Below are 24,936 nucleotides of genomic sequence, written 5' to 3'. Positions count from 1 at the left end.
GTTAATAAAGCAGACGATTAATCGAAAATTACGCATTAATAAACTCCAGACTGTTTTGACGTTTGAGGACGGGCTAATCACGGTCATCCTATATTTAACACAAAGGGAATTAAACACAATATTAATGAGATGCTTGGCGGCTCGTTTCCTCGCTACATTTCTCAATATTTTAACAGCTTATTAATCTGTTAGCGACTTTCGGAGACTTTTCTTCAAGATTCCTTTATTTCAATGACTAAGTAACAGGATTTTAAGATGTTTTGGTTTTTCCACACAGAAAAAAATTCTGAGTCACTCTGATTAAAGGGTTCGGTTTGTTTTGCTATCTGCAATGCAATACTTAGCACAAAATACAATGAATACAAAAGGCTCGGGGACAAAATGCATTATTTGAATATGAACCGAAATATTTAATGTCACAATATTTTATTCCCAAAATATTTTTGTGCATATTCGTAAGGTGGCCTACTTAAACGGTATATTGGATTCGGGGTACAGTTTCGATAAATTAGACCTAATTTGATTTGTCTCAGTCACGCGACTTCAACATAGTGAGCCCGGCTTTGCTTGAAAAATACCGTTTAAAGCTATATTTAGAACATAAAGTGTAGGGTTCCGCAATTACTCGTAAGATTAATTTTATGTGAATACGGCTACGGTTTATAATGAACTTGAAACCAAATATAGGGCAGCGTTTATTTTAAAACTGGCAATAAAAAAGGTTTATGTACTTTTGCTTGTGGCTACGTAATTATTCTTAATTGTCTCACTGCGGTATTTTTTAATTAAAAGTACTAACGACGCGTAGTACTGCCTATCTAACAGTCTATCCGTGCATTTTTTCCTCTACCAAATGAAGCGTTCCTAATGCAATTTCCACCCAATCGCCATTAAAGTTGGTAACACGATTACAATACAGTAATCACCACCCCTTTTTATAGTCTTGCTCGTAAAATTTTCAATTTATTAGAAGCATGAATCTATAAAAAGTTCATCAACGTAAATTTTTTATGCACTCGGCGGTGCCGGCCGTCGCTATGTCAGCCTCATAATACGTTTAATGCATTTGGACGTCTCTTGCCTCGCTATTCCAATGTGTTTTATTAAGTATGATGATGATGAATGTTCGAAACGAATGGTAGAAAAAGTCCCACTGCTGGGAGTAGTCTTTCGTAATAAAAGAAGTGTTAGTCTCCGAGCCCATAATGCTGGAGCTCAATTCTCTACAATAGGTACTATCGAGTTATTTAAAATGTATTGCAAAAGATCTCCAACGGCGCCCGCTAGAGGCGCTAATGACACATTTGTAGATAATCAATAAGAGTAAAGAACAGCGCTACTGATCAAGTACGATAGAAAACCTTACATCCCTTCAGAAACAGTTAAAACATACTGCAAAAGCTACTTAGCTAACAAAGTAACTTAAACCGTATTTTAAAGTATTCTTATAACCAAGATATTAACAAAAGATTTTGCAACCATAAGCAATTTCTGCTAAACAGCATTTTCTAACATAAAGCTACTTTACAGCGCTTATTTTCGCCGTTTTATGCAACTTTACTGCTACATTTTAATAGCTATTTCGTTAAACTACTTCTACAAAGCACCTTTACTTTACCGGTGTATTAAAAACTTTGAACAATGAACTTTTCGCGGCGTTTACCGTTTTAATTGTCACCAATTAGTTTAGTTCACGACTGGAATAATGCAAGTTATTTATGTCTTAATACAAATGTTTCATTTTCAATTTATGCTTTGAAGGACCGTTCTTTGTTTGGATATTAATAGGTTGGAGTGGACAAAGTAATATTGAAAATGTTAAATGCAGCTCGGAGATCAAAAGAGCACGAGATACCAACAAATAAATATTTTTATGTAAGGTTTTTTCTTTCAGATGAAAAACATAAAGACTTAAGATTGGTGAGCACAAAGGGAAGATTGACACATCGTTTATATTACTTTCGATTACTTTGTCTGTCAGACAAACTAACTTTCGTTTATCTTTATTATGAAACCTTGTCTTCTACAGATCTTCTTCTTCTTATCGTATGGTTAGGGGTCAACCTAGTGTCAAAGTTGTTCAAGCCGCCCGAAGGCCATTGACGTGGCTTAATGACTGTTATCTTAATTGACAACAGCCGGGACCGACGTTTTACGTGCCCTCCAAAGCTCGGAGACGCCCTGTTCAAATACCACTATACGGTCACCCATCTATGGAATGACCGCGCCAAGGTTTGCTTAACCCACAGATCGTTTACCGACCGACGAGCGATCATGGCTATGGGCGCCTCAATTCTTCTGCGCTTCTTCAGATGTAAAACTATGTTGCTGCAGTTGAGGTAACACGTAATTCTAATTCATAAGAAGTCGATATATAACTTTCTCCTTTTAAAAAACTACCGTCATAAAGTACGCTTTTACAAATCAAGTACTTCAAATTTATAAACGAGAGTACCGATAAATCAAAAGAAATCGACGCTCAATATTTTATTGAGATAATCAGAAGATAGGAATCAGAATTGAGTGGTTACGATCAAATCTTTAAGATTGCCAATACTTTAGTACGCTATTTGAATCAGAAATAAGATTCAGTAGTGACTTTTTAGTACTTTACTCATAGGGGTCAAGACTTTCATATTATGATATTAATGATGTCCTAGTGGCTATTATTCAGTGGCCAATTTCATTGAAACCAGCGAACTGTGGCTACATAGGTGCACTCTCTATTCCCTTACTCTCATAGCCCGGTTGGACGGTTAAGCCGTGACCGACCGATGGCTTAACGTGCTCTCCAAGGCACGGAGGTCTACAACCTCAACATTCTAAATCCGAAGTCTTAGATATTGTTAATGTTAACAGAAAAACTCAGTGAAGACTTTTTGGCACGACCCAGGATTCAAACCCGAAACCTGTGCGCGGCAATCGCCTACTAACTCAAAGACTTTTATATACTTAGGTTGAGTCAAACTGACTGGCCAAAGGTAACACAATATTCACGTTGATTAAAATCTTTGATCTAGATTGCGTAAAGGCTTGCGACAGATATCGGTCGTGCAAATTGAAAGGGGTGTTTGGGTGAAATGGCTACGAACAATGATATCGTATAGGCCAACCAATTGTTATTCAAGCCTGATCTTGATTGTTAGTGCTTTGTTTGAACGGAATGCTGGTATACAGCTGTAAACGACAAAGATACTCTATTGATAAAATTGTAGGCAAATCTCATTAAAAAAAATGCGGAATAAGGTGAAAGACAGCTGCACCCGTATTTTGAATTTTTATTTGAATTAATTATAATCGAGTCAGACATCTAATCTCTATTGAACAATGGATGGAAAAGCAACTCGGTACTACCGATTAACGACCATTATATAGGTATTTAAAAAGTAAAATAGAGCCACTCGTAAATTTTTCATTCAAACTCTATCTCCACACTTATTTTAAATGCATTGTCTGAAGCAAGACTTATTAACAAAACTCGTGACATAAATCTACATCATAACTGCACAAGTTAAGTCACCTTTCTAACTTCTAATTAGTTGCATTAAACTCAATGAATAACAATAATAATATACTCAAGTTCATATCAGCATCTTCACTGCGATGCATTTATAATCCTTCACAGAGCATTACCCCTGTATGTCTCCGAGCACAATACTGGATATAAACGAAACCTTTGTGTTGGGAGTCACAGATTAGGGATCTGTGAACACGACTGTATGACAGGATAAGCTTTTGTTACCTAGAACACCGTTTCAAATGCCAATGTCAAAATAAGCCAGTATACGAAGTACCTACATTGAGTGTAAGCGTAGCACTAGTTTTTTTCACTGCAAGGGATAATTTGGACGTGTATTTGGCTTGAAGTTTTTTTTTTCGTTATACCACTCAAGATCAATTGTCGCCGTAATACATGCAAGTGATAACTGGTTTGGAAAGGTATAACTGTGGTTTTTATTACGATTGGATACTATTGGACGAATTTTTATTAAAAAATGTAAATAGTTATTTGGTAAGTAATAGGTAACCCCCAATTAATTTATCGTTAAAACTGAAATCTTCGTATACAACAAGTCGTACTGGTGAGTGCTCTTGTAAACTTAGACGTAGAGGTCGTAAATTTACTACGAAATATAATCTGAACATTTTCCCTAACATGCTGATCCCACTTCACAGAACGATTACGTCATTATTCTTGCTAACGATCCCGTATTAATACTGAACAAGATAAAACAAATTCAATTACCCGCAAATAATTGACCAGCAGAGCAAATAGGAACGGACAACAAGCAGCCAATACTTGACAGATATCGGATAGTTGGAGTACTAGTGACTGGAGTTCCCCAAGGAGCTATCTTCAATAGTATTTAGTAAGGCTTTCGACCGTGATGTAGTGCCGACGTGAGGTTCATAAAACGCTGTTTATTGCTCTCTTTAGACTATTGGTGGATCTTAGTTTATGTAAATGCTAGGTTATCTATAGTTTAACTTCTAATGTCTAGAGAGTCCAAGACAGAAACAAAATATGGAATATAACACCAAAAGCAAAGTACAGGCACAAAAGTGCCATTTCCTACAACTATTGACTACCGACAACCGGCTAGCAATCAAGAATTGTTGTATGAAAATCTGATCAGCGCCTCTAGCGGGCGCCGTAAGAACTATTTTCAGTACTTTTTATGTTCCACTCTCAAAACTCGATAGTATCCACTGTGGATAACCGCGCAACAGTAAATAAATAATTGTGTGTGACAATCTATTAAATGAACTTCAAGTACCTAATGCCTGTTTATCACAAAACAAGAGGTTAAATATTACTTCAAGAAAATTGTGCACATTGTAGTTGGTTATGTCTGCAGGTTAACGACCTCTAACAAGCTACGTCTGAAAATAATGTTACAACCATTTTTTGAAGAAAACACAAAGGTTTATTATCTTGAAATCTTTGATATAATGCAAGTAAAATATCACTGAATTTTGTTTGATATTGTAGAGGGTATAAACCGGGTATTCTGTTGATATGAGTGCCTTCGTACATTTAGACATTGCCTGTGTTGCTTGATTGCATAGAGTAGTTAATCTGTCTATGAAGCGACTTTAAGCTAACGGCTTATGTAGATTCAACTGTCTTATGCCTGGATACAGACGTTGAGGTTTATCTTGACGGGCAAATTTGAGAGACAATTTAGAGAGTAAATGTTATCATTATAATAGTAATATTGGCATGTAGAAATGAAATATGGAAGTTGATTGCAATTTCGTCTTCTTCTTTTTGCAATATTTTGCAGGCATATTAAGTGTATTGTGATACAGACTAATAATATGCGAAAGTAACTTTGTTTGTCTTTCCTTTATGTCTAAACCCCTGAATCGTTTTGGATAAAATTGATTACAAAGAGAAAGGACATGGCATTTTTTATTACAGATAGTTTATGATAACAAGAGAATATTTTTATAACTATAGTCTATGCGAACGGACTCGCAAACAAGTTGCAATCATGTGATTCGAATAATCCATTTAAATAAGAAAAGCATTGAAATATCAAAGAAAATAATTCTGATGCAGCGCCAATAGATGCTTCAAGAAATACTTCACCCATTCAGTCATTCTCCTTACTACACTACTACTTCGAAGCAACACAATTTGTAGAACCAACTGCAAGATTAATGAAAGCCTTGCGAATTTCTTTGAAATGAAGTTTATTGAACATTAAAGTTCTCGAAGCACTAAATTATTCAATCTGAGGAGCTAAACCGATTACGATTAGTCAGTTCGGATTGACTCCTCAATTAGTACGTTAATGGCAGACAATGATGCGACGGAATACTAAGTCTTATTAGTCGGATCATTAATACTCTAATTATCTGGAAATTATTCTTGATCTACTTTGAAAATGTCTGGAGGTGGAGATACTATTATTTGGCATAGGACTATGTAATATTGGAATTAAGTTTGAAAGTATTTTTGCTTCAATTGTCATTAGGGTTCAAATAAATCAACTTAATTAGTATGATTTTTATTACTTTTTTTTTGGGAAATAATGAATACTTTATGCCCGCTTGTTATGTTTTTACTAACCTGCTAGAAAAATGAAGCGACTGTAACGCTACTATAGCCAAACTGCTAAACGAATTTAGAAAAAGTTTTGTCAAGATTATTTTAAATCATCAGCCCCCTTTACACACACACCCTATTATAGCGCATGAAACAACAAACGCGCCTGAAAAAGCGCGCGTGTAAGAGAAAGGAAAGACCACGCGCCGCACTCATCTCTGCGGTGCTTTCCCGCTCATAAGATTATTCTTGTAGGCTCCTAAGAACATGCAATAGAGCGTGTGTGTAAAGGCGGCTATTGCCATGAATACCTCGGAAAACCACCAATCTTTTATAAAACAAAGAGATTTCTATGGTGCACAAAAACATCATCTATTAATGAACAAAACGCCCACCTACAGAACGTTCTCGAGAGATTCTCGTCCACCGATTATCCTGTACTATTTTCTTCGATCAATCTTAAAAACAACGTAGGCGTAATACTGGCGATATTTTCATGAACCCTAGGGTATTATTTTTATAAGACTATTATATTAAGCGACGAGAAAAAAAGGATAATGCTTATCTTTGTAGACGGGATTTATTACATAGCTATTTTGTGATACTCTTACTATTATTAGGCGATTGAGTACTAGTAAAAACATAAAAAATATTTTGATAGCTGCACTTTTTCAAATAAATAAGCACTATGACAAATACACACTATCTTTTCATTGAAGAACCAAAAACAAATACAATAAAAACATTATGTTAAAAGTTAGACGTGTATATTTTATTTCTAATCTATATTTTCATACACACAAGTATTTAAACATATTTTAAAAAATACTCTTTCTACACCTTAACACAAATAGTGTCTCAAGATTCTTAGCCCCAAGATAGATACTTAGTCTCGAGATAATACGGGTAAACTTAGCACTTTAGTTCAGAAGTTAAGTAAAAAACTATCGTACCTCTAACTTTGTAGATCTTTCAAAGCACTTCAGGTACACTACTGAATCCATTATTACTAATTAAGTACTAAGATGATGCTAGAGCTATTTATTGAGATGCTTTGAAAGGGATTTGGTATTTAGTCTATCAGTCTGAACGAACACTTCGTTATCTAGTCTTTCTTAAAGATCACTAAAGTGATTTTTAATAAATAAAAGCTGAGCTGGAATTGCATTAAATTAAGTTCTTTCTAGTTTTAATTAATAAAGCAATTTAATTGATTGTGACTTATGATTTCATTTTTCTTCTTGACTCAATATCTCAGTATAAAGAAAAAATTCTGTGTCAAAACTCATTATTGCAACCGTGGTTCAACATACGTGGATAAGATTATAATAATAATATTATGCTATACCCAAAATAACCCTTCATTTTACCCAAAAGTCCGGAACACTAACATTTGAGAAATGAATTTTATTCTAGACTAGGCACTCGATTTAAAATTCAGCACGTAGCCTCTCCACATGGCTTCGGTGAACAAATGCATCCGACGTTAGTTGTATTTGGAGTTTCGCCAAATATTTTCCTTCAGTTTTCTTTTATAAGTTCAAACATATTGTTTTCCAGTTAGATAAACGGTTTAGCTGAAGATATCGAAGTGCTTTGAAATTTCTTAAGGAATTTTTAGTGCATTTTCTGTCGCGTGGTTAGTGTCAATCGGGAGATAAAGTTTTACGAGCCATTGAGAAAACTAAGCTTAGTTTTAAAGTTTATCTTAATGGAATTCTGATTTCGACTTTCTTAGGTGACCTCTATGGAGATTGTTCAAAAGTACTTATGCATGACACTATCGATAAACAAGAAGGGAAAATTGGCTACACTTATTAATTTGCAATTGCATAGCCATGACTAACCTTTAGGTTGACTGGTATTTAAAGTCATCGCGAAAAGTCAAAAAATAATAATCCAAAACAAGCGTTTAATAAAATCTGATTCTAATCAATTTGATTTGAATTCCACCTGTCACCGAAAAATAGACTAAACTATGATATTTATGGTATTAAATTTGAAAAACTTATAAAAAATTACATTAAATTTTTACCAAAAATAACCACAGAGTTTCTAGTAGACAGTATAACTAATAATTATATCATGGGTTCCGTTAGCCTAACAACTTTAGTTGGTGAAACTTATGATTGACTATATCATTACGTGAAGAACTTTAATATAAGATTTTAGAAAGAGAGAAATAGACAGGGATCAAAGAACTTCATTCAAATACTGTAAAGAAGAAACGATATTTTTCACGAAATATTTAGTAATAGTTAAATCTATCTTTTATCCAAAACAATCCATCAAAAAAGACAATACAAGTCATTGGAAACGAGATCACGTTAACGATGCGTTTTATATCATAGAAATAAAATAAAAACTGCAAATCACGGCGGAGTAATGAAAAAAGGCACATCTGCGAATGCGTCCCCTCAATTTTATGGAACGAGAAGCTTTGTGCAGTATAATGTCATATAAAACACGTTTTACAACTGAGTTTATCGCATTCCTAAAGTGGTAAAGATGGAACCCACAACGTGATTGTCAGACCTATCATGTTTTGCTTACGACCACTAAAAGTTCAGTACTTCCGTCTACGCTAAAAGGAATTGTAATAAGAATAATGTTTTATTTGCCAGTTTATGTTTCGGACTGTACCGACAGATTTTAGTGGCTATAATTGGTTCAACGACTCTACTCGTAGCGATTTATTTTGTTTGAATACGGAGGGATTCTGAAAGGATTTGTATGAGTTGAAACGACATTGTGCATACGTGATTCGGATACAACCTGGGCTTAAAGTCTTTGTGAAAAAATTCAGATCTCAATATGCGTACAACGAATATCTTTTAGAGTACATTACCTGAAACTTGGCAAAATTGCCTAGCAGACAAAAACTACTTTCTGATATTGCCTATTCAAGGATTATTCTCTGTCTTGAAGAAATCTTACCGAAGCAAATAATACAAAAAGGGTACGTCTAGCTTTTCCATCTCAGAGCCTTTCCTTATTTTAAATTTGACCAATCTACACATCCATTATTATTATTTATTATTACGATATTAGCAATCAATTGTGCTATCAAGCTACTTACGCTAATCGCAAGAAAATTAAGTCTTAAATTCTATGTGTTTTGATGAACCACGAGCGGATAGTAAATAAATAAAGTAATAGTAATAAATATATATATAGTTAAACATCTGTTTATCTAATCAGACTATAATGTAATCTAAAATCAGAAAAATATATTTAAACAACCTACCTATAATTTTCACACCTTTCATTGAACTTCTTAAAGATATTGCCGCTCGTAACAGTCTTTAGGAGGTGGGAGCTATAAAATTGGTTCGTTTTCGTCCGTCGCGGCCGCGCTGCCTTCACTCAATAAAATGAATAAGGCCACTTCGGAAAAGTTAAGGACCCCTGCCGTGATATAGATTCATTTATGTACTTAAAGCTACTTTGTAGAGATTTTGTTTTATTACTTTTTACTGAATTCAACAATGTAAAATTTTCTTTAAAGGTATTGTTTGGTAGAAAGAGGATACACGTCAATTAAAAGTATATAGGCATATATTTATTGCTATATCCTATAGGAACAAAAATGTACTCCGTATCTGCCTTCTATGTTATTTTTGCAGGAGAAAAAAAAATGTGAAGGAGAAAAATCTCCTAAAAGCTAATTTGATTTAAATTCTAAAACAGCTTAGTTACACAAGAATCCGTCAAAACAAAGTCTTTTAAATTGCAATTTTCCTCTCCAGTTTGAAATAACTTTGAAAGCTAACATGAAACGTGATTTGAACCTTTAAAACTTCAACTGTCCGGTGGCGCGGTAAAAAGCGTGAGAAATTCAAACAGCCCGAGGGTCTGAAGGGCCGTGCATAGAGCACGTTCAATGGCTTGCCGTTTGAAGTTACTGTCGGTATTTCATTATAAACGGGAAATCTCTGTACTTTTTGCTTTTGTTTTTTAGTTTTTTTTTGACGACAGAGGCTATCTCTGACTAGTGTAGATTATGGTACCTTTCGGCATTGTCAATTTTGTCGTGCGCCGAATCAAGATTAATTAACACTTATTTTTTCCAAATCGCCAACCTTCAACTGAGTAGGACTCAATTCACCGCCTTAAAAGCTCTACTATTCGAATAGCCTACACCTTGAACAATAAACCTAAACAAAACGAAAACGAAGGAAAGACGTTCGAAGCCATTATCACGCAAAATCTAGGCCTACGAAACTATTAAAACAATAAAGCTATGGTGTTCAAGGTATTGTTCGTTCTTAGCTGCAGGATTTGCCGTGACCTTCTGTAGTAATGCTGCAATGCGGTTAGGCATCACGCTACATTGCCTCGTTTTACTGCAAGCCAAGTATTTACTGACCTTGACAATCAATGATACGGAGATAGAGATAAGATTTTGTGCACTCGCTTTGTACTTCGTTGCTGTTTTGGTTGTGCAGTCATTATGTTTATCTGATGGGTAGTTTGTACGTACTTTAAAAGTACGATTGGAAGATTTTTATCTGAGTAATAATTTTGCTTTCCTCTAATTCTGACTGCATTTTGTGATGGATAGTTTAATTTTATTTCATGTTATAGCTATATTTTTGAAAAGTTGGATTATAGTAACCTTCGTAGAACATTTTTACATTAATATTATCTTGATTTTATATTATGAAAACAGTGAAGACATAAATGTAATAGCAATGTATTTTTGAAGATAACATAATTTTCATACAAGAAATGAAGCACGATAGCTAAATCAGGTCACATGTAGACAAAGAAAATTATCGTATTACATGAACTCAAATGTAGTACTATCATTTTACTAGCTCTTGTAAACACTACGGTACAAATACAACCTTGAATGTTAAGATTACTTTTGACGTAGTATCAGATTAGGATTCTTTAAAATAATAAACCTTCGTGAAATAAACTTACTTCCTTTACACGATAACGATTATTATTTTTATGAAAATAATTCCGAAGTAAACGATAGTTTGTGTGAAACAAGTAACAAGAACAGTCACGCTATGAATATTAAGTATTTTGCTGTAAGTATAGAAAGTAACTAATCAACTCTAAGAAAGCCTAAACAGGTTGTTAGAGTAAATTCTTGTCATTGAAGAATTAAAAAATGCTTATTAAAAAGATTCCAATATAATTTTGTTATTTCAGAAATTAGTTTGATATTAGTAGTGAAACATGTGAGTTGTAAAATTAGTTTTGTAAGAGAAATAGAAGATTACAGTTAAGTCTGGGACAGTAAAGAGTTTTAAGAATATGGGAGAACATTTTACAGTCAATATTAAAAAAAAAACTGATCTACTGGTAATATTGTAGATGTATCTGAGAAGGTTAATATTGACTGTAAAATAGTAAGAGAATAAATAGTAGAATTCATATTTACAGAACACGCTGATGGAGCAGAATGGGCTCCGCACGTCCCTCCTGCCTGCGCAGCCGCTAACGCACTGCTTCCTGGCACCTGTCAAATTAAAAGTATTTGTAAATGTAAGTCATAACATATATTATTATTAGGAGTGGGTGTTAAAATTCAAAGGAAAGATCTATGATGAGTTAAATCATTTACGTAACCATGTAAATAGGATGAAGGATAAAATACTTAAAAGATCTAATTAAATTGGACAATATTTTGACGATGACTGTCACGGTGATGATGGTAATAATTATGAAGAATATCTTGTAGCGAAAGACGTACCTTGTATACCGGCTAGTTATAATGTCTCAAAAATAAAAAAAATTAAACGATTCAATTTGATTGTAAGGGTCCAACGGGTATCAATATGTAAATCTATGTTTATGGGTATATTTCAATGAAATTCATATACCTTACGTAGTACTTGCCGTATCACAATTTTATTAGTGTGACATTGATGAAAGGCGGAAACCAGTCAACAATATGCCAAAAAATATGTCTTATCTTACATGATTATCGATTAATTATGATAGTTACTTAGCAGTTAAATGCATATTCGCTTTGACAAATAATAAGTACTTAATTAAGATCAATTAAGAATATTAAATGAAAGGCCAATCAACTATGAAAAATTAAATATGCGAAAAGGTTAATTTGCAAGCTAAACAAATATACATAAATCATATATTTTTACAATTTCAAAATACAAGGTACTAAGAGCATTGTCAATAAATACGCGAGTTTGGGCACTAAAGATTTCAACAAAGAAGACCAAAAAGTAGATACAAAAGATGAAATCGAATCAAAATTCAATTACGCGAGACAAATTGTACTAAATACCCTGATACTAAGTAAAGGAATCTATAATACTGGGATTATTGATAAAGTAGCAATACTCATGGCTATGAACAAACCATATTGAAATCCTATAGCGATGTTGGTACATGGGAAGTACACTGTTCCACCTGCAGAAATGTTATTCTTTTGTTGGATTTATAAATGTTTATTATTCAATTCTGTTAGTCTTTAGTTCTATAAAATAACTGTCGTTGGTAAAAATAAAATTAATATATATTAAACGAAATAAAAGTAAACATCTAATAAATAAAATACTTCAAACAAATTATCACCAGTTTGATTAAAATAATCTCACCTCAAATCTGAATTTAATCAAAGTCTTTGAAAATAGTAAACGAAGACAAATTAAAATAGTGATTGCATTAGATTGTTTAAGTGAAAAGATAAACGCAAACAAATTTACGATATCATTGGAATTTAGATTGTTATTTATATGTTTCATTACTTCGTTTTATTTATTTAGTAGTGCTTTAGTTTCTTTTATATTTATTGTTAGATTTGTTTCAGTCTTACCTTCAACTGTTCTTGTTTATAGTCCGGCTGGTATGGCAGCAGCATTCTGATCTTTCCCCATCTATTGAAGAACAACGCTATCGCTCCAATCCACACGATCAGCACCAATACAACTATTCCGATTTCTACGCCCCGAATCTGTGTTTGAAATATAAGGAATTAATAAACGAGTCAATAACGTAAGCGTCTTGTTGTACCAAATTCCTTTTAATTTACGATATTTTTTTTGTGACGAACATTTTACATCAAGAGAGAACACTACCAAAATATTAGTTCGTACTAATTCGTGTATTGATTGATTTATTGAGGTAGACGTTGAAGTAATTGGAGTAATGAGATTCATATTTTTGATACCAGCATTTAGTTTAAATAAAAATCTAAATAGACAATCTACAAAGACTTGAAGGAAGGACACGCTTTTCAGTAGAAAATTGCAAATTATTTAGATTGCTCACATCAATGGGCAGCGCTCCTGACAAAACCGAGCCGGAGATTGAATTTGTCAATTTCCGAAAATATGAATCATCTAACTTGATTATTTTTAAAAGAGGGTAAAATCTTAGTGAATCGAAGATTTTTTCGCGAGGAATCAAACTCATTCTATTTTAAGCATTTGATTCAAATTACTGTTGAACATCTTTATTTAATAAACAAGCATGATTATTTTTAAGGTGGTTGAACTTCAAAAAAGATTACCTCGTATAAGAAATCTAAATAAAATCGATCAGTTTCTTAAAAATTCTCATCTCCAAACATTAAAACCAAAATTAATTTTGACGCCATTGTCAATACTTACCACAAACTTCAACTATCAAACAAAATTTTAAACCTTAAAAAAAATCCAATAACGTCTTCAATTAAATTAATGAAAATTCCACTTATACTAGAAAAGCAATTAAAATTCTAAATGTCGAATAGAAAATCCTTAATTCAAAGATAAACAAGGTTTGATTGGCACGAAGGTTCTCGAACACGATCTGATAATTTATAACAAAGCGGCTCGTCCGTCCAAATATCATATCTGAATTGCTAATTTTAGTGATGAATACAGTGAGATTCAGAGCTATTGTCGAACTTAACTGAGTTAATCTTCGTTTTCTGACCGTTCTTATTGGGCCTAATCCTTTAAGCCTATAACAGTGATATTTTATAAATCTATTTTGTATCACCTATTTATTTTACTCTTGAAAATATAAACAATTGAAATAATAATACAATGTCACCATCATGAAGATAAACATCAATTACAAAATCAAATTGATTTGTATCTAAAATATAACTATGTACAATTAACTACCACTTATCATGTTACTATGTATCACATCATGTCATTGGACGGCGTTGATCCAATGACATTCCTGTGATCAAGTTACCACTAGCTTAGCAGGCAGTGTTAACTTGCTTAGAGCCATTTGAAGATCAATTCTCAGCATACAAGAATTTCATTAGTCCAGTGTCTATTTGGTTCTAATTTCATGCGATATATAAATGCTGTCGGCATTGTTACGTGCCAACATCGTCTACAATTCTTTCTTTACAAAATGTTAGTTCATTTCGTAGAAACTAAGTTAGCAATGTCAAGTCATCGACAGTCGACGGCTGTGATGACATGTGTAAACTCTATTCGATTGAACCGTTATGTTATCACATATCTCTTTGTACTATGATACTAGTGCAGTATTTAAGTGTTGTGTAACATTACCGTCGGGAACGTAGGCGAAGGATCGGGCGGCGCGACCGACGACCGGGGCGTAGCTCCAACTAGACCCCCGTCCTGTTGAGGCGACGTTCGCGGGGGCTCTGCACAAACAACATATTGACATTTTACATATAGTTAGTACTGAAGTATATGTAATGTGGGGTATAAAATAGGTTGTTATTGTAACAATTTATCAAGATAACAATTTATTATAATCAACTCGTACTGTTCGTCACTTCGTGTATTGTAGCCCTAGAACTGCTTGAGAGCATCTTTTAACTAAATTATTGTACTGCATTTTTATTGTACGATATAAGAGTAAGTTAAAACAAAAGTGAAATGATGATACACTTTACTTAGATTATAGTTAAATAAAGAGTCTTGTGAAAAAAATACTTAGTTATTTAATATCGCAGTAGATTTTATCTACAATTCTGAAAACTCTAGAATATTAACAGTATTGTTTGTAAATTAATTTCATTACCAAATGTTCATTAATCTTATCTTCAATAGATTTTTTGGAAATAATATAATTAACTACTCCATCTGCAATCTGAAAACGATGTCTTGAACGTTGAACTTAATAAACTTATACAATACAGAAATTATATAACTACCACTAATAACATACTCAATTCATAAGCAAGCAACCTCATTATAAATGAATACACACAAAAACATCTCCTTACTACAATTTCAAGGACCAATTACTACACGAAAACAATGACTTTTGACTTAACAATTTTCAACATACTCAACGCAATAAAACATTAACTCCATTTTCTCGTCCGAAACAAATTTGCAACAGAATAAATAATTAATGGCCAACAAAAGAGCACACATTTTCACTTGAACTTTATACGGGAAGTTTAAAACAAACAGTGTTACGTATTTCGACGTTGACAGGTGAAGTTCGAATGCATATTTAATGGCCACGCATCGACCTTTTCCATCAATGCAAGTGTGTAATTATTCTAAAAACAGTATAATCGAATATAGATTTATATCATGTTTTTAGTCTTGATAAAACAGTGTTATATAATCTTACTTATCTTAAAACATTGCTATGTATGTTAATGTGAATTATTTATGTTAAAAACCTATTTAAAGGTTGTACTATCATCGATTTTGCTCGGCTAAAATAAAGATACTGATATAATTTAAAAAAATACATAAAGTTTAAGGTGTCGTGGGTTCGATTTCCACAAGGAACAAATATTTGTGCTATCCATAAATAGTGGTTTCGGGTCTGGTTATACTTTGTGTCTGTTGTTTGTATGTTTGTAAAAGTCTCCACAATTCAAGAGCAATTTTTAGTGCGGATGTTGTCTTTTTTGAAAAAAAAAAATGCTAATCACATATTCATTTTTAACCTACGGCTAAATAAAGGTAAAGTAATCAAAAGAGCTTACAACTTCATACAAAGTTGACCACGAACTACAAAAAGAAAAGAAAGAGTAGAGTAATCCTTCGAACAGCAAAGTGCCAATAGCAAAAAATACGCGACCCTCCAATTACGGCACAGACTGTCGGCGCCGAGAATATTCTGATTGACGTATTGTAATGCAATGGTGCGCTTTAAAAAGAAGTGGCAATCAGTGAACATTAAGAAGGAGAGATGAGAAGAATTGAATTTGGTTTTATGAATAAAAAATTTGTAGCTTACAAATTTTACTTGATGGGTTATTACGTTATCAAATATCTAACGAATTGTTATGTGTATCGGTACGTGCGTATGGTTGATTATATTATTGATTTTACTTTATTCCAATTGCCAAGATTGTGAAGACATATTATGTTTAATATTGTAATGTAACGGGTTTTAAGCGCGATGGAAAATTAAGGTTTAGAATACCTTATTTGTTTACCCGAAGTTATGGTCGAATTAAAACGACCGCTATGTTTTCTATTACACATATTACGTCAATCATTACGTCCTAGCTCCTAAAGTCAAAACATGAATTTACCGTGCCTACATTTACAGCATCTTCGTATTCAACACATAAGTAGTAAGACTCTTTAAAACCATAACACTTTAAAGGCTTTTCAAATACTATTTTGGCCTTAAGCAAACAACTTCATGCACAAATAAAATACATAAATACTATACACGATATTTTCAAATCAAATTATAAAGCGGAGAGATGTCTAGACGATGTTTAAAAATGTATAATTCAAAGAGAACGCTTTTCGTTCAAACATTTTACGAAGTCTGCAAGTCAGTGTCAAATAAGTGTGAAACCGATTTAAAAAGTTTATTTAGTTTTGAGTCTTTTAGCTTTTTATTTCGGGTCAAATCTTTTTAGTTCGGGAAAATGAATTTATGTTGAGTTTTTAAATTGAGACTTGCTGGAAGAGTAAATGCGTCTTTTATATAAACGTTTCGAAGTTTTGAAGACTCTATTTTAAAGGAAAGTTAACGATGTTTAAATAAATATTGTTATATGTTGCGCTTTCAACTTAGTACATAATTATTATGGTGTAAATTGTAAAGTATAACTTTACATAAAAGTAATCAAACTCTTCGCAATTTGGTATCTTTTATTTCAAAATAAGTTTTATATAATTATACAGATATTTACATGAATATTATAGCTTGATATACTTTCATAACTCTATATTCTTAGTATAACTACTTATAACTTGTTAAGACCATAACCATCTTAAGTCCATAATCTTATTAGTCAAGATTCTGAGAAAGCAAGCTTATCCGAACTTATCATGAATGGAATCTCATACAAGCATTCATAACTTGATGCTCCCGTTAAGATGTTACTTGAATGTGCTTTGAATTCAATTGGCTATGCAATAGAGATAAATACTTGTTTAATTGTTATTAACTGAATAATATCGCCCAACAACTTAATATGAAGTTTGAAGATTAGTTGGAATTGAATACGCTCAGTTAACTATTATTATGGTGGTAACTTTTTGATAATATTAGTTGAAAATTTTACTTATTAATTGACTGATTAATTAATTAATGATTATTGATTAAGTTATATTTTAATATGTAGCTTAAAATAAGATTGATTTGTATTTAAGGCAACCGACAGAGCAAATATTTTTTTGCACCTTATGAATTTCCATCACACGAAGAAAATTGAAATAGGATGAAAAAATTTGTAGATATACCGATTTCATGTTTCAGCGTTATAATTTCGGTTTACTACAAATTCACGCCTAGGCCTTTATCAATTCAGTTTTGAAATATCATCGGTTGAAGGGTCTACAAAACTGAAATTACTTTTTTGTTCCTTACACGTAACACAAAGGGATCTTCTTGAAAAAGACTACAATAATTTAAATTGAATTAAAGTCTAGGCTTTCTAGCTCAAAACACTTTAAAGAAAGATCAAAGAAGACACTTTTAACCCTATGAATGAAGCCATAGTACAAGCCGTTCTAATAAAAATAAAAGCTTACTACCACGATACGAGTATAAAATAAAAATACTCAGAGAAAATTGTGTATGGAAGATTTTATTGTACGTGAAGTTAGTATACGGATTATCTTACTTCCTCCGTGAAATAGAGATTATTTTCTAACGTGGGAGTCGGTTTAAATAAGAACTGGATAAGGAAGAATAAGCAAATAGAAGGATAACATCTTCTATGGAAATGGATGAATTGTATTTGTACGTAAACTTTGTATAGGAGATCAAAATATTAGATCTATGAGGAATAAAAAACCAGAAGAATAGACCTCTTGATGATTTTCGATTCTAATTTAAGTGGCAAATAAATATTTAAAAAAATGTACGAGAGATAGCTTAATTTCATCATTTATACGTCGTTGAACGATTACACTGGACACTTTGAGAACCAACTGTTATTATTCTGTCTAATGTGAAATATCTGGTATTTTGCAATTTCCTTTTTGTATTTATTTTATTATAACTCTATGTTTATTACAGAACAATGCTTATTACAGAAACTAACAGACAACAGAAAATAGCTCATCTGAAAATCGCGGAATCGTTCTAAAATACATTTTACAATCCATCAACATATATTATTAAAAGCTCCTCAACTTAAAACGACCCTAAAATATTTACCTATTATATTTTATTACCAAAACTACTATAACCTTAAAACTCGAATAGTAAAACGAATCGAAAACATCGTTGATGCACGTCGATACGCAACAACGCTCTTCAGAAAGACCCAGTAAACTAAATGTCGGATCCAATTTTAGAAATCGGTCAGAGCTCTCGGCTATGTACTTTGTACTCGGCAGGAGTATTCTGTTTGCAAGTCGAAATTAACTGTGACAGCACTATAACGTCTTACTCGGTGTTCAATATTTCTGTGAATGAAGTGAGAGAGATCTGGTTATATTTTGGAGGTTCGTATATTTTATGTACCGTTGTAAGAGTTTTCATATTGCGGAAACTTATTCCGAGTTCATTCATCGTATTATAATAGTAGGTATTTTCTCTCATTTTCACCATTAACTGCAGGACGTTAACCACAGCCACGATTGACTGGATTTCATGTAGAAATACTGAGCGCCGCCAAAGTGGTTTGCACTTTTTCTTGATTTTATATCATATTTTATGTTACAATGAAGATTTTTTTTCTTTAAAAAGCAAGTGTATAAAGGGGTTCTTAGATGTTAAGCCAACTTTAACCAATATTTATATGCAAAAGACGAATCTCAAACTATTACGAGACAGAATTTTCAATTCTATTTCCACCCAATTTGAGCGATCGAACTAAAATCTCCAAGTCTCGGGCACTCAGGGATTACCGAACCGAATCCTTTGCCACTTAGTTTCAGTCTAGCAAAGAAAGATTGAAGGAAAAGTAAGTTATAAGCCTAGTAATGAAACTAGATTTATCGGTCTCTTGACGGCTGTGAAGGCGAATCTAGAAATGTCGAAAATACAATCTAAAAAGTTTCGTTGCTAAGTTTTTGATGTAGCAGGCCTTAGTAAATATAATAGCAATTATTGTGAAGTTTTAAAAGGAACCTGGTAAACCATTTTTACAAAAGAGAGTAATATTTAAACAACAACTTTGTATAAATTTGATCGAAACCTACATACAGGTAAGTCATATGGCTATTTCATTTATCTTAAAACGGTGGCTTTGTAGAAAAATAAATCCATTCTTGTATTCAGTAATGATAAATAAATTAAACGTATTTTTAGCCATCCCATTATTATATTCTAAATTTACCTTATCAGAAAATGAGTGAGGATGTGCCGCTGAATTTTAAACACATGTCTTATAACTCTTTATACAGGTTTTTGGACAATAATAGAAACGATTTTGAATCAAAAATAAACTCATGAACTGATCTTTGGGTTTTCGTTCATCAATAAGAAATACCTCTAAATCTATAATAACAACGAAAAACAAAGTTAAAAATACTTTATACTCAAACAAAATTACATCGACGATCATTATCAAAAAAGTAAATAAAGGCTTTAAACTTTTAATCATCAGCCGAACAGTTGGAAACATTTAAAACGTTTTCGACGTAAAACATCAGTCGCAAATCGCATTTCGGCAATCGAAGTTCATTAAGACCCGATTTAAAAACCAAACTCGTTTTGATCCCAATCATGTAGTTAAAAGAATTTGATTGTGAAAACATTTTGAAGTTTGTTTTATTCATTTTCTTGTCAAGGTTGAAGGGTTTGTGTTACTGTGATTAAGTCTATGGATATCGTAGAATAGGTAGTAGAGAATGATTTATTTATATGTAGGTAGGTACGTGTATTTTGTAGAATTATTTTTCGAGAATAGCAACTTTCTTGATGTTCAATTTTTAAATGTTAGTTTCTTTATTACTATACCTATGTTATGGATTATATAACTATTGTTACAGAAGATGTGAAAATAATTTCCTAAAAACTAACTTAAATACGTGAGCATTATAAAGTTAACATTATATAATTTTACATAAAATATTTTGTACAATACCTATACCATAACCTTCTTAATATTCATTACACTATAACTACAAATACTTGCAATAAAATCAATACAATCACAACCTTCATCTTCAAAACGAGCAATATATTGAACGTTTATTACACGAACTATCAGAATAACCGGCGGTTACATAGATATGCGCGTGCAGCCGTGCATCCGGAAGATCGGGTGGGTAAATGAACCGACTGGAGCTTTGCCAAAACGCACCGAACATGTACAGCCGTGAGCAATGATTGTAACCGCTAAAGTGATTTTCTCACATCGTTTCACGTGCATTTGTAGGTAGATACTGTGTTATGTAAGAGTTATAGATTCAATTGAATATTATCTACATGTTCATAGCTAGTCGCATTCAATGGCAGACGTTTAAGTAGGTTAAGCTACCATAACGCGGCCATTCTTTAGATGGGTGGCCGCTAAGTGGTATTTGAGCTAAGCGTATCTGTGCATCGGAGAGCACGTAAAAAGTCGGTCTCGATTATCTATACTAATATTATATTATATATATATATATAATACTGAAGAGTTTGTTTGTTTGATTGTTTGAACGCGCTAATCTCAGGAACTACTGGTCCGATTCGAAAAATTATTTCAGTGTTAGATAGTCCATTTATCGAGGAAGGCTATAGGCTATATTTCATCACGCTACCAATAAGAGCGGAGTAGCAACGAAAAATGTTACAAAAACGGGGAAAATTTTGACCCATTCTCTCTTATGTGACGCAAGCGAAGTTGCGCGGGTCAGCTAGTTGTAAATATAGATTCTTTTAGACATATCGTAGGCTTTATTAATAATGACCGGTGGATAGTTATTCATTGTATTGACTTATAGTATTTCACTGATGTGTATGACTGTACTAACTATACAACGATGCACATTATGTTGGTATAGCAAAATATATGTTAGAAACAGCATGCAACGCTCACATTTACGAAATACATTTAAATCTGAATAATTTACAGACGAAACGAACGTCTTTCCAATTTTGTTAGGTATTAGACGAAATATTAATGCCATCAAAAACATTCTGTAAAAACCTCAAGTCTCGCCGTAAAAAGTGGTGAGATCTATATAATACCAAGTCGATTAATCTATTTAGTCTCTACTTAAAGGACCTTCTGTCTTAAGTTATTACGTATGTTATTATCATGCCAATTTAAAAAAAATACCTTTAAAACAAATAGACCGACCCGGCCATCGCATGATTTGATTATTAGTATGTATCACACTACACAGCACGACGAGAAGTTAATGCTCCTGAAATGTTAATGGCGAATTTGTGTTTTCTTGCGATGACCAAGTCGATCTATTTGTTTTAAAGGTTTTTTTTTTAAATTGGCATGATAATAACATACGTAATAACTTAAGACAGAAGGTCCTTTAAGTAGAGACTAAATAGATTAATCGACTTGGTATTATATAGATCTCACCACTTTTTACGGCGAGACTTGAGGTTTTTACAGAATGTTTTTGATGGCATCTCACTTCTTTTTGTAGAGCGAACATAAGTCTAATTTGTATGGAAAGACGTTTTTTTTTCATAATTCAACATATTTTCCTATGGGAATGTTGTTCAGTTTATTGAGCTAAACACCCTTACCCACCCTATACCCCCTCCCGTTATGCCTTATATAGTAGGTACCTATTTATTTTATTTTCTACAGTAATCATAATTCATTAACTGCAAATGTAACCTTGTAATCTTATACATTTATATGGGATTACAAAATTATTGTTGCAGTTGGTGTATTTAAAATACTGGATCGAAATTAAAAAATATTTGATTTTTCCCATGATTAAGACACTAAACCCTATTTGTATTCTAAATTTTAAGCTTCTAAGTCTGCTAGAAGTACCTTAGACTTTTGATGATCGGTGAGTCAGTGAGTCAGTGAATCAGTGAGTGACAAAATTCAAAATTTTAACAAGTTGTCATTCTTAAACTACTGGTTCAAATTGACTGAAATTTTAAATATACCGTGTTTATACAATTACTGATTAGTTGCTGAAAATCCAGGCTTCTTGTTTTATCCACAACGAAATTATAGGGGTGTCAAAAATAGCCCGAATTGCTTCGAGAAAAGGATGTTACGGCCGTGCCGCTTTTTTTTTGCTCGACTTGCGGGGGCACTTCCGTGCCCCCAGATAATATTATTTTATTTTACTAGTTTGCATTTATTATATAAGTAAAGCGATTTTCTTCACTCGGTTGTATCGAGAATATACTCTTAAAATGTAGTGTAAAATTTAATATCAGTCGCTCGATTCTCTAAATATTGTCGACATCTAACAGCCGGCGAGCTATCGAAAAAAATATGACTATCGGATCAGCTCCTCTATCGGACGTCGTAGACACTATTTTGACGGTATATTTAAATGTCATTTTCTCGATACTCGATGTGTCTAATTGTACAGGTATTCATACAAAATTAGTTGATAGCTGGCCGGTTGTCAAAATCGATAGAGGTATTTGTGTTAGTCCTTTGTTACTAGGTAGCAACAGCCGTTTTTCTGTCATGAGAAATAATACATTAGTCACATGTTATAAAGGGAAGCAATCGGTCGTTGAACTTTATAATACGCTATTAAAGAAGTTTGTTACCAACTTCTTTGAAACGCTGCATGATGTTAGCAAATTGTTAGCTTGACGTTTAATTTGTGTAATGCTTTTAAGTTCACCTGTTGTGCCGTTCATTCTGATATGTGAAAGGGACTTAATTTAAAATATGAAGTGTATGAAAATGACAGAAACGTGCGAGGAAAATGACATTAACTTTTGTGACGGAAAATTTTAAAAGTGTACATTTTTGTTTCGGAAAAATGTATTACAGCTCTTTGTTTTTAAATAACGCTAGTAGTTCCAATGGGTTTGCATTGATAAAGACATTTGCTAGGATTTGAATCCAAGACCTTTCGATTGCAAGTCTGATGCTTTAGTATTAGGCAGCCATTGCTTTATCATCACTATAATAAATATGGCCTACGACGATGAAAGTAAATAATTTAGTACTTAGAAAAGGCGAAAAAAATCGTTAAAAAACATGATGTCATACCAAACAAAAGTACACAAAAAAAGAAAAACTTACGCAGAACAAATGTTACACCGACATTACAAATGTTTGTAGCCTGTTGCGTGCGACACGTGCATGCTACTAATCCCATAGGATTTTATATAAAAGGACGGTAGAATTACCCGCTAAGTACATGAGTAAATATGAGCTACAATGTACTCACTGGACTTATGCTTGGATAAATATGGTCGTAAGTCCCAAGAGATTGAGTTCACCTTTGACCTTCTGTTTTTGTTGAACGTAAACAAGTTATCTATTGTCGTGTTATGTAGGTCATAGTTTTTGTAGTTCGGTATATGTGGGAGTGTATTATTTGCTGATATCTTGAGCTATTATCCTTGGAGACTTATTGAGATACTAGATACTTAGAAATATGATAAATAGTGAGTAGGTAAGCTTTTTTCTAGTCTGTTACGGACAAAATCGTGTCTCTAAATTATTTTTTCAGCAGGTTTTTACAATTAAAGTAGACTGTCAAAGAATGCCCGAGGCATATTATTTCGCTTGTATACTTTATTTAAATTCAATAAATAAATTAGGTTGACTAGGATTAAGTTAATTTAATGCTAGAATGGGCAATAAAATCAGATTTTGTAGGACATTTAATATTCTAGGTTCAATTCTAAATCCATGAAATAAATATCACAGACATCATACTTTATATAAATAATCTTGAATAGTTTTGCACAAACTCTGCTAGGTGTTAAGTCTCAACATTGAATTTACAATTTCACGATTGGACTGAGACTGGAAACACAGTCTTGGTATCAACTCCACACCTTGTTTACACCGTATACAAAGCAACTGTAATACGTCAAACACACTGACTCTGAAACTACATTCAAAAGGCTTTTCACAATCTAGTAGGCCTGCTGGGACCTAAATTCGTCTTTATTTTTTGGCAGTTAAGAACAATCACTTATTTGCTTTTACTGAAGTGTAATTCTTAACTTTCGAGAGATACCATTGATTCGTCTTCTTATCAACGGATTGATGTTTTAAGCTATTTGACTTATAGACAGAAGTTTTTCATAAAAAATTATAGAGGGAAGACAATTCATGTTCACATTTTTTTTTAAACAGGGCAAGGATTTTACACAACAGGTTTTTTTCAAAGAGCTATGTTGTTCCGTATATTCTATTTTCAGTCATGAATTCTATTATCGTAACTTTTATACTTTTGGGTTGCATGTTTAATGTATAATAGAATACGTGAATTAACGCGAACACTGTGATTTTTATAAGTTCTGTCGTTAAGGTCACGCCTCCTTCAATTTCATCAAAAGCGCCACCTATGGAAATTACCTACAAACTTTGTTGTAATTTATCGTAATGGAGAAGTCATTGACCTATTATTTGGATATGG

At 32.8% G+C, this 24,936-nt stretch overlaps 1 protein-coding gene across 3 annotated transcripts in view; it reads right to left on the bottom strand.

Moving 5' to 3' along the window:
- LOC142977942 (fibronectin type III domain-containing protein 5) overlaps positions 1 to 24,936 on the bottom strand; it is a 152,688-nt gene that overhangs the window by 21,007 nt on the left and 106,745 nt on the right. For all 3 annotated transcript variants that reach the window (XM_076122079.1, XM_076122081.1, XM_076122080.1), the window contains exons 5-7: positions 14,557 to 14,654; positions 12,855 to 12,992; positions 11,454 to 11,531 (exon numbers count right to left, since the gene is read on the bottom strand). In XM_076122079.1, the coding sequence (XP_075978194.1) occupies positions 11,454 to 11,531; positions 12,855 to 12,992; positions 14,557 to 14,654 (314 nt within the window). The remainder of the gene's footprint in view (positions 1 to 11,453; positions 11,532 to 12,854; positions 12,993 to 14,556; positions 14,655 to 24,936) is intronic.

Source organism: Anticarsia gemmatalis, chromosome 13 (genome assembly GCF_050436995.1).
Source record: "Anticarsia gemmatalis isolate Benzon Research Colony breed Stoneville strain chromosome 13, ilAntGemm2 primary, whole genome shotgun sequence".
NCBI classification, from domain to species: domain Eukaryota; kingdom Metazoa; phylum Arthropoda; class Insecta; order Lepidoptera; family Erebidae; genus Anticarsia; species Anticarsia gemmatalis.
The sequence above is the reverse complement of the archived record's forward strand: the minus strand, read 5'-3'. Positions and strand labels throughout refer to the sequence as shown.